General features: G+C 38.8%; 1 protein-coding gene across 2 annotated transcripts in view; it reads right to left on the bottom strand.

The window, feature by feature from the left end:
* The window catches only part of MGMT (O-6-methylguanine-DNA methyltransferase), a 173,584-nt gene that overhangs the window by 144,282 nt on the left and 16,729 nt on the right, over positions 1–12,573 (bottom strand). For both annotated transcript variants that reach the window (XM_076339231.1, XM_076339230.1), the window contains exon 3: positions 5,347–5,486. In XM_076339231.1, coding sequence (XP_076195346.1) covers positions 5,347–5,486 — 140 coding nt within the window. The remainder of the gene's footprint in view (positions 1–5,346; positions 5,487–12,573) is intronic.

Below are 12,573 nucleotides of genomic sequence, written 5' to 3'. Positions count from 1 at the left end.
ACCATCATCACTGGCTATGATTAAATACCTCCGAGATGAACAGAGTGATTCACACCTCTCCAAGTTATTGTTCTAGGCTCTTATCAGACTCCCGTACACTGCTGCATCCGCTGCGTTTTCACACACTTGAGATTTTCTTTGAATCTGTAATAGCTGGAAACCTGTTTAAACTGAGATTCTGGAGAGTTTCTGATAATGTTAAACTGGCAGAGAGAGATTGACTGAAACCCTGGCGAACTTCTTGAACTGCAGATTCACCCTTAAAAGGTTTAGGCAGATTAATAATACAAGAATGACCAAACTGGCTCCTTGTTCCTCCTTCCATGATCTCTCTCATGAAGATGTAGGGAGATGAACCACTCTAAAGAAAATTGCAAATAACCTGCAAGAAATACAGAGGGCAGATGGGATCACACTGCTTCCAAAAGAATCTCTCTTCTGAAAATAGCGTAAAGGAAAGTCGGGGGTATTCCTACACCACCAGGAAAATGCACATTTTGACCAAGTCAAAAGTTGGGCAAGTCAACCTGCCCAACTTCAGTTCTCAGAAACATGCATGAAATGCCAAAAACTCCTCTGCAGTCTCTTGAATTCAAGTTCACATCCATATCGACAAACACCCAGTTCCAAGTCTATGGAGGAGGAGGAGACCACCTGCACACATTGTCTCCTGCAGAGAATGGGAGCTCAGGTTCCTCTGCGGAGCTCAAGCCAGCCGTGCGCCCCGGCAGCCCCCAGGCTGGAGGAGCAGGAGCCCAGTGGCAAGGGGGTGGCTGTCCCCAAGTCATCCACATCTTGCCCCAGCACTGGGCCTGTCCAAGGATGGCAATGACAGATCACAGCCAGCTCAGCTAAGCTTTTAAGTGGAAAACTCAACAGCTTCTCATGGTGGCATCCTTAAGTCCCATGGTGGATGTCAATATTAGCATAACCTGGGATCTGTGCCCAATAATCAGATGGCAAATTTAGCTTTCATTTCACATGCACACTCATCAGTACGTAGTAGTATGTCATGCTGTTCATGACCCTGTGCTCAGCAGGACAGGATTTTCCAACCACACACTGGAAGCTGTTTCAGTTTACCTCAAGGCATGTTATACTACAGCCTCATACTTTTACTAAAATCCTCCAGTTGCCACTGTATTTCACTGCATTAGCACACGTGTAGGCTAGATAACCCTTGCCACATGCTGACCGCACAGCGAGCTGGGAAGCCCGGGGCAATTTTCCTGAGTGAATTCCTGAAAGAACTTGGATTTTTGCAACACAGGGAAAAACTGTTCCCTGCTGCCATACCAACTGCCAAGTCAACACCCCCATGTTTCCAAAGTATCTTCCGCTGTAAACATTTAGCACAGGAAAATACAAGCATGGTTTCTGTTACTATTAACAGAAGTCACAAGTGTGACTCCCTACTCGCCAAGCAGATAATTTACCCCTCCAGCTCAGCAGTAAGACAAGGCTTCTCAAAACAGAGTCGTCCCAGGGTGGGAACACCGCAGGCGACAGCGGAATAACGAAGAAAACTAATTCTGAAAGCTGCTAAAGACACTCAGAAGTACAACAGCAATAAAAAAGTTAATTTCTTTTGGACATGAGCAAAAAGAGTTAAACACTTGCAATATTTCAAGCAGGAATATTGGAGGAAAGAGAACCTTCTTGATCAAAACTAATGCTTGTATTTGTATAGACTGGAAGAAAAACTACAACAGCTGTATAGTACTAAATATACATATATACAGAATATACGTACTTTTAGTTCTTTTTTTGAAAATATGAACTGTGAATCTGAAGTTCTTAGAAATAGACAAATTCATAAAAACAAGCTTCACCTTCGGTATACTTTTTGCGCCACTTTACAACCCTGAAGCAATATACTCCAACTTGCTTCAGGAACAGCCCAATGCACAGATCTCTAGACAGCCTGTGAGCCCAACGCATGCACCTCCTTATGAGGCGGTACATAGGTTAAAACTACCGCAACCGCTGTTGTACAATGTATGGTATCAAATGCGAAGAATTTGATTATTCCTAAGCTAGTTTGATGCTGACATCATATATTCTGGCTTTATCTTCAGCACTTTATTAATTGACAATGTCAACTTGAATGATAAACGAACAAGTCAATCCACAATTTAAATACTAAAATAGAAATAGGTGATTTCAAGTTACTGTTTTAAGAGAGCCAGTTGTTAGCACTGCACTTAGATTACAAAATGGTTAGAAACAATTTTAGTTAGCATTCAGTAAATTAAAGCTTTCACAATCATTTAACTGAAATACCTCATTTATAGACACAAAAATTTATTTTATGTATATATACACATACATTTAAAAAGCTTGAATAATTCCTCCTCCCCAAACGGAAACCATTACGCCATGATGTGCCTTGACTTTTAAACTCTACCAGCTTCACAAGGAACAGAATAACCTTAGGTTATTACAGTTAGTTTAATCTCATTAATAGATCGATTTCTTTCAAGCATACTGAAAACTGACTTTTACTTTGTTGCTTCTCCTTGTAGTCTACATTATAGTCTGTGTTCTTAAGTATTAAAGGAGAGCCATCACAGAATAGGTTGTAATCTCAGGTGATTAATTGCACAGCATTTTACAAGCTGTAAAAGAGCAAGATCTCCACAAACCGATTATGCCATTAACCAGGCGCTCTTATCAGATTTTTCTACAACTAGCAGGTTTGTCTGACAGATTGCAAGTCTTAAGTATTCATATATTTCAAAGGTTTACTTATTTTTGGTGTTAAAAACCCCTAAAATCTATATTGATTGTAACATGCAATTCTACATGAAAAGTCCCGAGCACCGTGGAGCAGAATACCAATATTTATTACCAGACTTGTGCTCATTATGGTTCTCTGACAGGGGTCCATTAAAATCAATTTTTATGTTTCTTATGGGTTTTTTTTCTACCCAGTGTTCTTAACATAGTGTTTATTAGCCAGTTAGGAGAAACACTGGGCACTGTTTTGTTTTTATTTTATTCTGTCGAAAATAATGAGGCCAGATTTAACAACTATTCACTAGCGATGAGTAGAAGAGATTAAATGTTATACTTCAGCACAAACATTTACAGATGGCTTTAAAAGTTTTAGAACTTTACCATCGGTAAAGATAAAAGTCCCACCTTCCACCTCTTTTTCAGATTTAAATTCGTAAAGTAATTGTAAGAATATTCTGCTTACCATTAACATCTGAACCACTCTTGAGTAACATTCCATCTAAAATATAACAATTTTTTGCATATAAATCATGCAATCTGCTAAGGTAAGAATTACCAAGATGCCACTAGAGCCTCAACACTCCTGGGAAGCCAGGAAATTAAGTCAGCTCACCACTGAGAAAATTAAAAGATCAAGATCAGAAAAATTAAGAATCAGGAAATGGATCTAGATTGCCTGATGTCTGCCTAAAGAACAAGATCACAAGATCCTTCTTCAACCAGCCAACTTGGCCATGTTACACATGAGCAAATGGCAGCCCCCATAAACGAAGAGAGCAGCATCTGTCCTTACAAACAGGACAGACCTTGCCTTGCAGTGATGCTCCCTCGAGGAGGGAAACAACTCACCATTTGCGAGTAATAGCATCTTTCATCTGCAGGGGCAGAGATCAGTAACAAAGTACTCGGAGCTTTTGGGGTCACGTGTAACTTCCTGGAAAAAGGTCTGTGTGCCTGAAAGATCAATTTCTGTCCCTACAAACTTTGTTAAGAGAAGGCAACCCATCAAGTGAAATATTCAAAACCTCAACGCTAAATACAGAAGTTAAAAAGAGACCTTTGCTCTTATCTCTCCAGGAGAACGACACAGACGCACCCAATATAACAATACCTCCCCATCCACCTTCTTGGCCTCTACTAATTAAGAGCCTGTAATTATTTTCTTCCAATAATCTGCCATTTCACTTTGAGCCTGCATTTTTAGTACCCACAACTTCACAATTCTTTGTCTTCAGCTTTTATTTTCATGTAATTCACTTTACAGCTAACATTATAAAGAACACCACACAATTTCTCATATTCGTCACCTTTGAGAGCCCACAGACCTTTTTCCTACTATTCTTCTACCCACTCGCTGACTTTTCCTCTTCTCAAGGGTGAAGAGTCCTCATCTGCTTAGTTGTTCTTCAGGCAGATGCTGCTCTGCAGCAAAGGCAAGCTTCAGCCTTATCCTAAATACCGCTTTATTTCCATTCCTCATCAGCAGAAATCCAATACTGAAATCAGCATATGAAGAAACCGAAGTACTTATTTCAATATCACTGGAGTTGGCAGAACTGTCAAATCCAGAGGCTTGAGGGTTTTCGTATTAGAGGCAAAAACATATTTCAACCAGAATACACATTATGCTTCATATTCCTGATTAATTTTATGCACACTTAAATTACAAGGATAATGAGATAGGAAAACAGAAAAGGGGAAAACCCACAAAACAATGGAGAAGTTCGGAAGCAAAAAGCAGAGGAGAAAAGGATAACGTGGAGAGAAGGAAGCCAAACCTGTTTGAGTCTGGTCAGGAAAAGCTCTGCTGTAACAGACTGTGGCAAAGGCTGCAATTTTATTACCAAAAAACAGTTAAGAGACCAGCCTTAATAAGTAGTATTAGCAACCTTCATTTTGGCAGAGGAATTTGGCAAAGAAATTTGGCATCTAGTAATTTTGAAAGAATTCAGTGTTTCTTCTAAAAATGTCACTCAGCATTTCCTCACAAATAAGGAAAAAGAAAACCAAAGGTCTGAACAGGACGGATGTACTTTAGCAGATTGAACAGCACTTATATTCAACAGTAAAATGTACCAATATCTCCTCAGTCCTCTATTTGAGACGTCACCTCCACTGCCATGTATATCATCTGTTCTGAACTCCAGAAGACATTACAGATATGCAAAACCAACCAAAGCTCTAACAAGTAGTACGCAGTAATTACAACAATTATTCAATCCTAGTTCTGCCTGTTGGAACATATATTTCTAGATAAAGGTCTGCAAAATTTGCAAAGTATGCAAGGAGGTCTTAATCCTCAGTGACAGATTTACATGCGTGTCCAAAATTAGGGGGCAGGACGTACTTTCAAAACCTGTGTTAAAAGTACTTTTATTTTAGAACATTTCTTTGCTAATATCATTGATGCAGCAGAGAAAGAAATGCATTTTGGAGCTGCCACTCCTGAAAGGTACTGGAGGCTGCTTTTGCCTCTCACAGGAGCAAGCACTGTGTTCCCAGTATGGCTAGTAAAAACAAGTACGCATAGTCGTGTCTTAGATCCTCTGGGCTATCTTTTTCCACTACCACATACATAAACATAGGATCAATAGGACATGAACTTACCCACTTGGCAGCACGCTCATTTTTGGAAGTTTTATTTCATGTAAGCCTGTTTCACACCCAGATATCTCGAGTTTTCCCACAGGACTAAGCAGAACTGCGTGTTTCTCCTTGCACTGAGATTCTCCCTCTTTGGAAGGCACCTGTTCATGAAAACAAACTCCTCTTTAATTACATGCATTTTCACCAAGGAACATTCATGTCAAGATTTTTTGAGTTGTTTTCAAAAGTAATTTTTAAAAAAGCAAGAAAACAGCGTATTTCAACTTTCCTCAACTATGGCTTTTACTTTCAAAACTCTGACTTAAAATGATCTATCCTAAGTAGTCAGCATCTAAATCAAAGTCTCAAAGGCCATGTTAACTAGCAGAACAGTGACCTTCGTAAAAATCTCCAGTAATAGCCGTTTCATGGTTGGTTTATCAGCCAACATTCGATGTGTTTTGACACTGAATTCAAAAGGACCATTGTGACAACAAAGTATATTCACTGGTTTAGAGCAGCAGTGTTATGTAAATAACTGCTGGAACACAAATAGAATATGTCTGCTGGAAAAATATATGAAAAAAATCAATCATTCCTTAGTAAAAGAAACATTTTTTATTCCCATTGTTACTAGTCTGGTTTTACGATTACTGATAGGATGTAGTTGGAAACAGATGCCAAGCATTTCTCAATATTGTACAAGACCAACAATAACATACTTGTCAAATTCATCTTGGCTAAAAAAACCAAGACTCAGTAGATGTTTGAGTTGTATTTACAGTTTGGTTTGTACAATCATTAGGTGAGAAACGGGGCAGAACACCACAAGTATGTCCACTGGAGAGTCACCCAGACACCAAAGAGTAGGTTTGGCACACATCACCATCGGTGCTGTACAAGCAGGACAAAAAAGCCTTTGCTCTGAAGAGCTACATTCAAGTGAAACTGAACAAAAAGGGGAACAGAACAAAGAAATCCAAGAAATTGTAAGGCACCACAAGCTAACTCGATCAACAAACATCCTGGTTACATTGAGAGACCAACAAGGTTTCTTGGTGTTTAAAGTCACTCAGACCACACAGCTAACTTGCAGTTTGCCTTACACCTGAAAAATTCACTTGTTACTGCAACATTCAGAACCAGCAACACCTCCAAAGACAACTGCGCAAACTTATTTTCACCAGTATTTACCCAAGTTTATAGTTTACCCCAAAGCGCTCTGAAGTCTGCCCCACCTGTGACACCTATGTCTGCCTACAGCAAGGGGGGGGATGCTGAAAGCCCAATGGAAGTATCAGATGAAATGCAGAAGTGATTAAGAAGCTGGGAAACTGACTGAAGAGCACAATGACAGACTAGGCATTCATCAGGAGACAGGAAAATCTACGCATGACAACTTACAGCTGGCTACTGCTTGCAGCTGTACAATAATTATTTTTTTCAAAATAATCATGTAATTTAAAAAGAAATTCTCTTAAGTGCTATGTAATGAAGTCACATCTGCAAATAGTACAATCAGTGTGAAGAGAGGATTAAAAAAAAAAAATCAAGGAGACTGGTTTGCCCACCAGGGCAAAAGTCAACTTAAACCTCTGAATTTTGGGAAGAACTTACACAATTCCTCAGTTACAGACAGACACGCAGCAATCAGCACAAAGTTACTCAGCTTAGGGAAGTTCTGCAGAGTGTGCCGGGCTTGAAGAACTGCAGGTTCCTAGTGGTTTATTTAGTTTGACTGTAATCCAAATCAGCTTTTTTGCTAAATAGTCAAATGTTTGCTGGTGTTACAAAGAAACTCTCCTGTTCAACCAACTTTTTCCTCTTTCCTTCTCTCTCCTCAAGGAGAGGACATGGGTGAACTTTTTTTTGGAGCAGCACCTCACTGCAGAAGTCTTAGTAAAAAAACAACGTAAAAGTTCACATATGTGGAAAACCAGTATACATTCTTCATTTTTATTTGCGTGACAGCTCTAAACTAGATGCACTGAACCTCATACCATGTACTCCATGAATATAACAGCTTAGTGATAAAAGGACAGCTTTTTCATTATAACAAAACACAGGATGCCGCGAGTAACAGAAAACTATAAATAACCCTATGAGTTCACACCAAGTTGAACTAAGCTTTATAGATGAAAACCTTGAGTGAGTACAACTAGTATTTTCAGTCTTGTTTATCATACACGTTGGGCAGCAATATTTAGAAGGTTTATTTTTATGAAAGAATGAAACTGCATGACATATATCCACATACATATGTGATTGGGTTGGGAGCCTCAGAGATGAAGGTCACTATACAGATGTACAATGCACACTATCCTCTGTCCAGATACTAATGTGCCTTTTCACTATTTACCTACAGCTACTGAGATAAGCCAGAGAAGATCGAGGTAACAATAGACTTGTGCAGGCAGTGCTATTTTAAAATAAAGTGAAATCTTATTCAAGATTTAAATTGCAACAGTTTTCAGATGCAAATAAACAGCCTTTAAACTTGGCCAGCTGAAATTGCAGTAAATGATGTCTAAGCATTTGGTAGATTGGTGGACACTGAAAACCTGCTCCTGCCCACATCCTTCTAATACAGGCACAATTTGCTCAACACCATCTTCCCCATAGTGCCCTTGCTGAAGCTGTGAGAATTAGAAATGAACGGCAGCTTAAAACAAAAATCTAATAAATCCAAATAAACTGCCTTCTACCTTTTTTCTCCAGCTTATGTAAACGAATTATTTGAGGAATTTTGATCAGGTACAGCATGAACTCCAGCTTCACTCTCCCTTTCCACTGTAATACCTACAAATCTGTGTCAAAATCTCTCATAATTTTGAAATTTATTAGGCAGACAAAAATAGGACTTTTAGAGAGGAAACTTCTCCTGCCATCCTCTGGAGTCTTGCTACAGAAATAAAAATGTAGGTGCAGTGTATATAAGTCTGTATCTCACTAGACTGCTAAATGCTCTGTAGAAAATTGGAAGATTGTTGTTAGCCAATGGAATTAAGTCCTTTTTGTCATTAATAACAGATGAGTATCAAAAGGTTTTCACAGTGGAAGATTTATCAGTAAGAATATTAGCATGATTTATGAGTTAATGTCCTGTACAGAGGAGCCTCATTTTCCAGGCATGCTCCCATGACTTTGCAACAGCACATGCCTCGGTGGCACTGCGCTCCTCCGAAGGGCAAAGGTCCCCTAAATTACACATCAACTCCACTGAACACCACTAGGAAACAGAGATGTGCCGCTCAAATTGCTTTCCTAGGGTTCAGATGCTAAGGACGCAAAACAGCAGTGAGTTTTATCTCCTGAACGAGGTGCCGTGAACTCAAAAGCCAGCATTAGCTTGATGACTTGCATATAAGGATCTTAACCTCTTACGCTTTCCACTGTAATTCAGTTTAACAGCCTTGCTGTGGCCAAGGTTTTCAGTACTAAACATACCTCCCATTTGATTAAACACAGATTTTATTTAAATTTGCATTAATGGTCTTTCACATTACAGTAAATAATTCAAAATTATTTTCTATGTTCTACTGCTCTTAAACCCCCCCAAAATTCCATTGTATTTTGGTCTGAGATCCTAGAATCCAATTCATATCCATAATGGGGAATGGACAAATAAAAAAATGCAGAGAAATCTCAAGGATCAACAAGGTTCAAAAAAATCCATAGCAAAGTTTTTCCATGCTTCATGTTCTCCCAAGAGGTTTGTATTTTCCAGAAAGAAAGTCAAGAGAGCAAACCTCATGGCATTTCCTGTGCTTCAGCACCATGCCCCAAATCACTGTTACTGAATTGAAGGGGAGAAAGAATGCAAGATATCTTCATGAACATAACTTTCCAACTTTTCCTGTGTTCTCCTCTTAAAGATCTTACAGTGCATACATACAGTGTTAAAATCCTAGAGACCACAGATTTCCACTGGAAAAACGTGACAGCACTACCCGTGGATGTGTTTGCACTCACCACAAGTGTTCAGCCCTCAGGATATCAGAAATTGTCTTAAAACAAGTTCTGTCTGAAGGCTGTGGTCAAAGAGACTGAAGATGTCACCTTTTCACGTTTTCCCTTCAGTATTATTGAGCACATGAATCCTTCCCATCGGAAGGAGCCAGAGCCCTATCTCTGATGGATCTTCCTCTACAGGTTTTTCCATTTCCTTCACTCTGCTTCAGCAACAATATAAACCTACCATGCCATATCAAAATATTAATGATAATCCCCTCTGCCACCACCTGCATCTGATTTAACAGGGTATTTCCATTAGGCTATAGCATGTGGCTGAACTTCAAATGAAAGTCCTCTTTTTTTTTTTTTTTTACTTGAATATTTCTGAGAATCAAGGCAAAAATAACATATTCAACTGCTAAATCTGAACTAATGTGTCCTCACACATACTGCAATTTTATTTTTTTAAACCAAGAGAGTCCAAGTGCATTAATCAGTTAGATGTCACAGTTGGCTCCAAGAAATGGGTCTCTTGATCCTTTCAGATTAACAGAAAGTGTTAATTGCTGAGCTATCTGATAAATACAACCAACAGGATGAAATTGCATTACAGTTCTTTCCCCTATTTCACTTGCCATTTCTCAAACCCAGAAATGGTTGTACTTCTACCATTTCTAGACTAGCCACTGCTGCACATTTGAAAATTCCCTACTTAATTCTTCCACACCATGAAAGTTACTGTTATTAAAAAATAAGAACCCACCCAGATGCCATACTAGGTTTCTCACTCAATCTTGCTCCAATGTTGGGCTAGGATATAACTACATACTGGCTTCAAAAACTAAAAATAATTGTTAGCACCGATCGTCTGAGAGGATCCCGAATAGCACTATACCTGTTAGTAGCACAAATCATAGGGTTTCTTAGCTGTAAAAGTTGAATTTCTGGACGTATGTATCCAATAAGATCAAGACAGTTTGAGGGTAGTTTCACTTGAGAGTGCTGATGCTAGCCCATCCCACTAAAGTTGTGACAAAGTACCAACTTGTTAATTTACTTCCTATTCTTCATAAATATGTAATAAAGACTCATCACTTCAATGTTCTGACATACTTGCATTAGGAAGCTAGCATGTGAGCTATAATTCTCAAGCACCTGCCCTGTTTCTATGATGCCATATAATATCAGTGACTTGCCAAAAAGCAATACCAGGAATTTGCTGAGTTTGAGAAGATGAATAAATGCCAAAGAAGTTGCTTCTTCACCCTCATTACAGGAAAGAAATACCAGTCCTGAACTCTTTAAGTGTCCTTCTTTTGAGTATCACAGTGTTCTCAAACCTGCTTGTTATTGATTCAAGTTTTGAATTAAAATTCAATGAAAGCTTGACATACTGGATTTAAATTTAAGGGGAACGCATCACAGGTACCTGGACTGGCAATTTGCTACTTCATTTCAGTCATCTTGCTACAGTCATTCTTCCTGACCCAGTAAGTTTACATCCTTCTCATAACAAAATCCTTATCAAATTACATCAGCGGTATTTGTCAAGGCAACAACAATCAGGGACCATCATAAGAAATATGAAACTACATGTGTCCGTCTCTATCAACTCCACAGCAGCAACATCAGCAGAACAGATGAGTTGACTGTTTACGAACACCCCGTCTATTCTGAAGTGTAAAGGTCAGCATATCACTCGCGTAATACAGCAGCAGCAGCGAGCACTGCAATTAGGGCAGCTAACGGTTGCCACTGCAGTCATACCCTTAACTGGGGTTTTGGAAACAGCGCTATTGCTGTTCCATACTGAGACTGCCGAAGAAAAAAGTCCAGTCATTAACATCTCCTGTTACCATCGTAAAGACAACCGCGTGAAATTGTAACTTAGAAACACAATCCCTAACACTGTTTGCAAAGTGTTTTAATTGCAGAAAGCCTGTGCCACCCTGCCTGGAACTGCAAAGATGAATAAGGAGGCTGACCATGGCCCCCGTTTGGCACGGCTGCTGGTGAGCTTACACATGCCAGTGGTCCACTTGTCCAAGATTTTCATTGAATTATAGTTCTCTCAACATCTCCTTAATAGTTTAAAACTTCCTGTATTTGTTTTACTGGTTTCGGCATGTTTATTTAAAAGGAAACAATCCATTGTACGTTAAGAATATGGAAAAAGATATGAATAGTAAAGGTAATGCATTTGTGCACATATACTTCGGTGTGGAGAGTAATTTTCCAACATTATGCAGCTAGTCTTAGATGAGAAAGCCATTTCTTCCACTTAATGTTTTAAAGCAGAGAAAAATGTAAGGACTGGAAAAAACACAGGATCCATGCAATCAAAATACAAGTCTAAAAGCCTACTCCTGTTAATATCTTGATTAACCATCTATATTTTCACCTTCCAAATGAACAGTGGCTGCTACTGTTTCAAGAGGAAAAAGAATTTATGTACTACAAATAATTTCAGTGTGGGGAGGAAAGAAGGAAAGAGGTAGACAGACATTTCATACCCAGAAATAGTTTAATATACTGGAATAAAAATTATACAGTATGAGAAACATTTAATTCTTAGTCTTTTTGCTTATTATGAAATGTTTGATTTCTTTCAAAGCTAAAATACAAATTTTTCTAAAAGTTGTTTCCTTCTTTTGAACAAAAGAGTCCAAAGACTTCCAACTAAACATAATGGAGTGAACTCTAAAGCTATAAGGATGCCCTGATCCAAACAGGTCCCTACAGTTTTGACATCTTGATCTGGACTGCTGAAGCTGTGAGAAAGTTGTCCTGGAACCCAGGGCAGGGCTTCTCTTTGTCTAACAAAAGAAGAGAAGGTGGCTGCTGCCCTCTGCAACCCACACTCACAGGGCAGTCCTACCAACATCACTCACTGCTTAATGAAAAAATAATTTCTGAACAAGGTAACACACATTTCCTGTATCGTTACACTTGAACATCACACACAGCATCCTTCAAACATATGGAAAACTGTTAGTCCAAAGAAAGCTGAGTGCCCCCCAGTTTTTAAATTGAGGCAAAAGTTAAATTTTGAGGAATAAAAAAGGTGTTGTATTAGTTGCTTAAATTCAAGAAAGTCTTGAAACAAACCCACCATCATGGTAGCTAATCAGATTTAATTCTGTCAATATAATCTGCTAACAAGCAAAATAACATTTAAAATTACATTTGATGTTTTAAAAAACAAGTCCTTTATATACTGCATCAGGTTCTTGTGAACTAGTGTTCATCACCACCCATCTGGACATAAGCCACTTCTTACCCCCACACATCCCA

Source organism: Aptenodytes patagonicus, chromosome 5 (assembly GCF_965638725.1).
Source record: "Aptenodytes patagonicus chromosome 5, bAptPat1.pri.cur, whole genome shotgun sequence".
In the NCBI taxonomy this organism is placed as follows: domain Eukaryota; kingdom Metazoa; phylum Chordata; class Aves; order Sphenisciformes; family Spheniscidae; genus Aptenodytes; species Aptenodytes patagonicus.
Note: the sequence above shows the minus strand (reverse complement) of the source record. Positions and strands in the feature narration are given on the sequence as shown.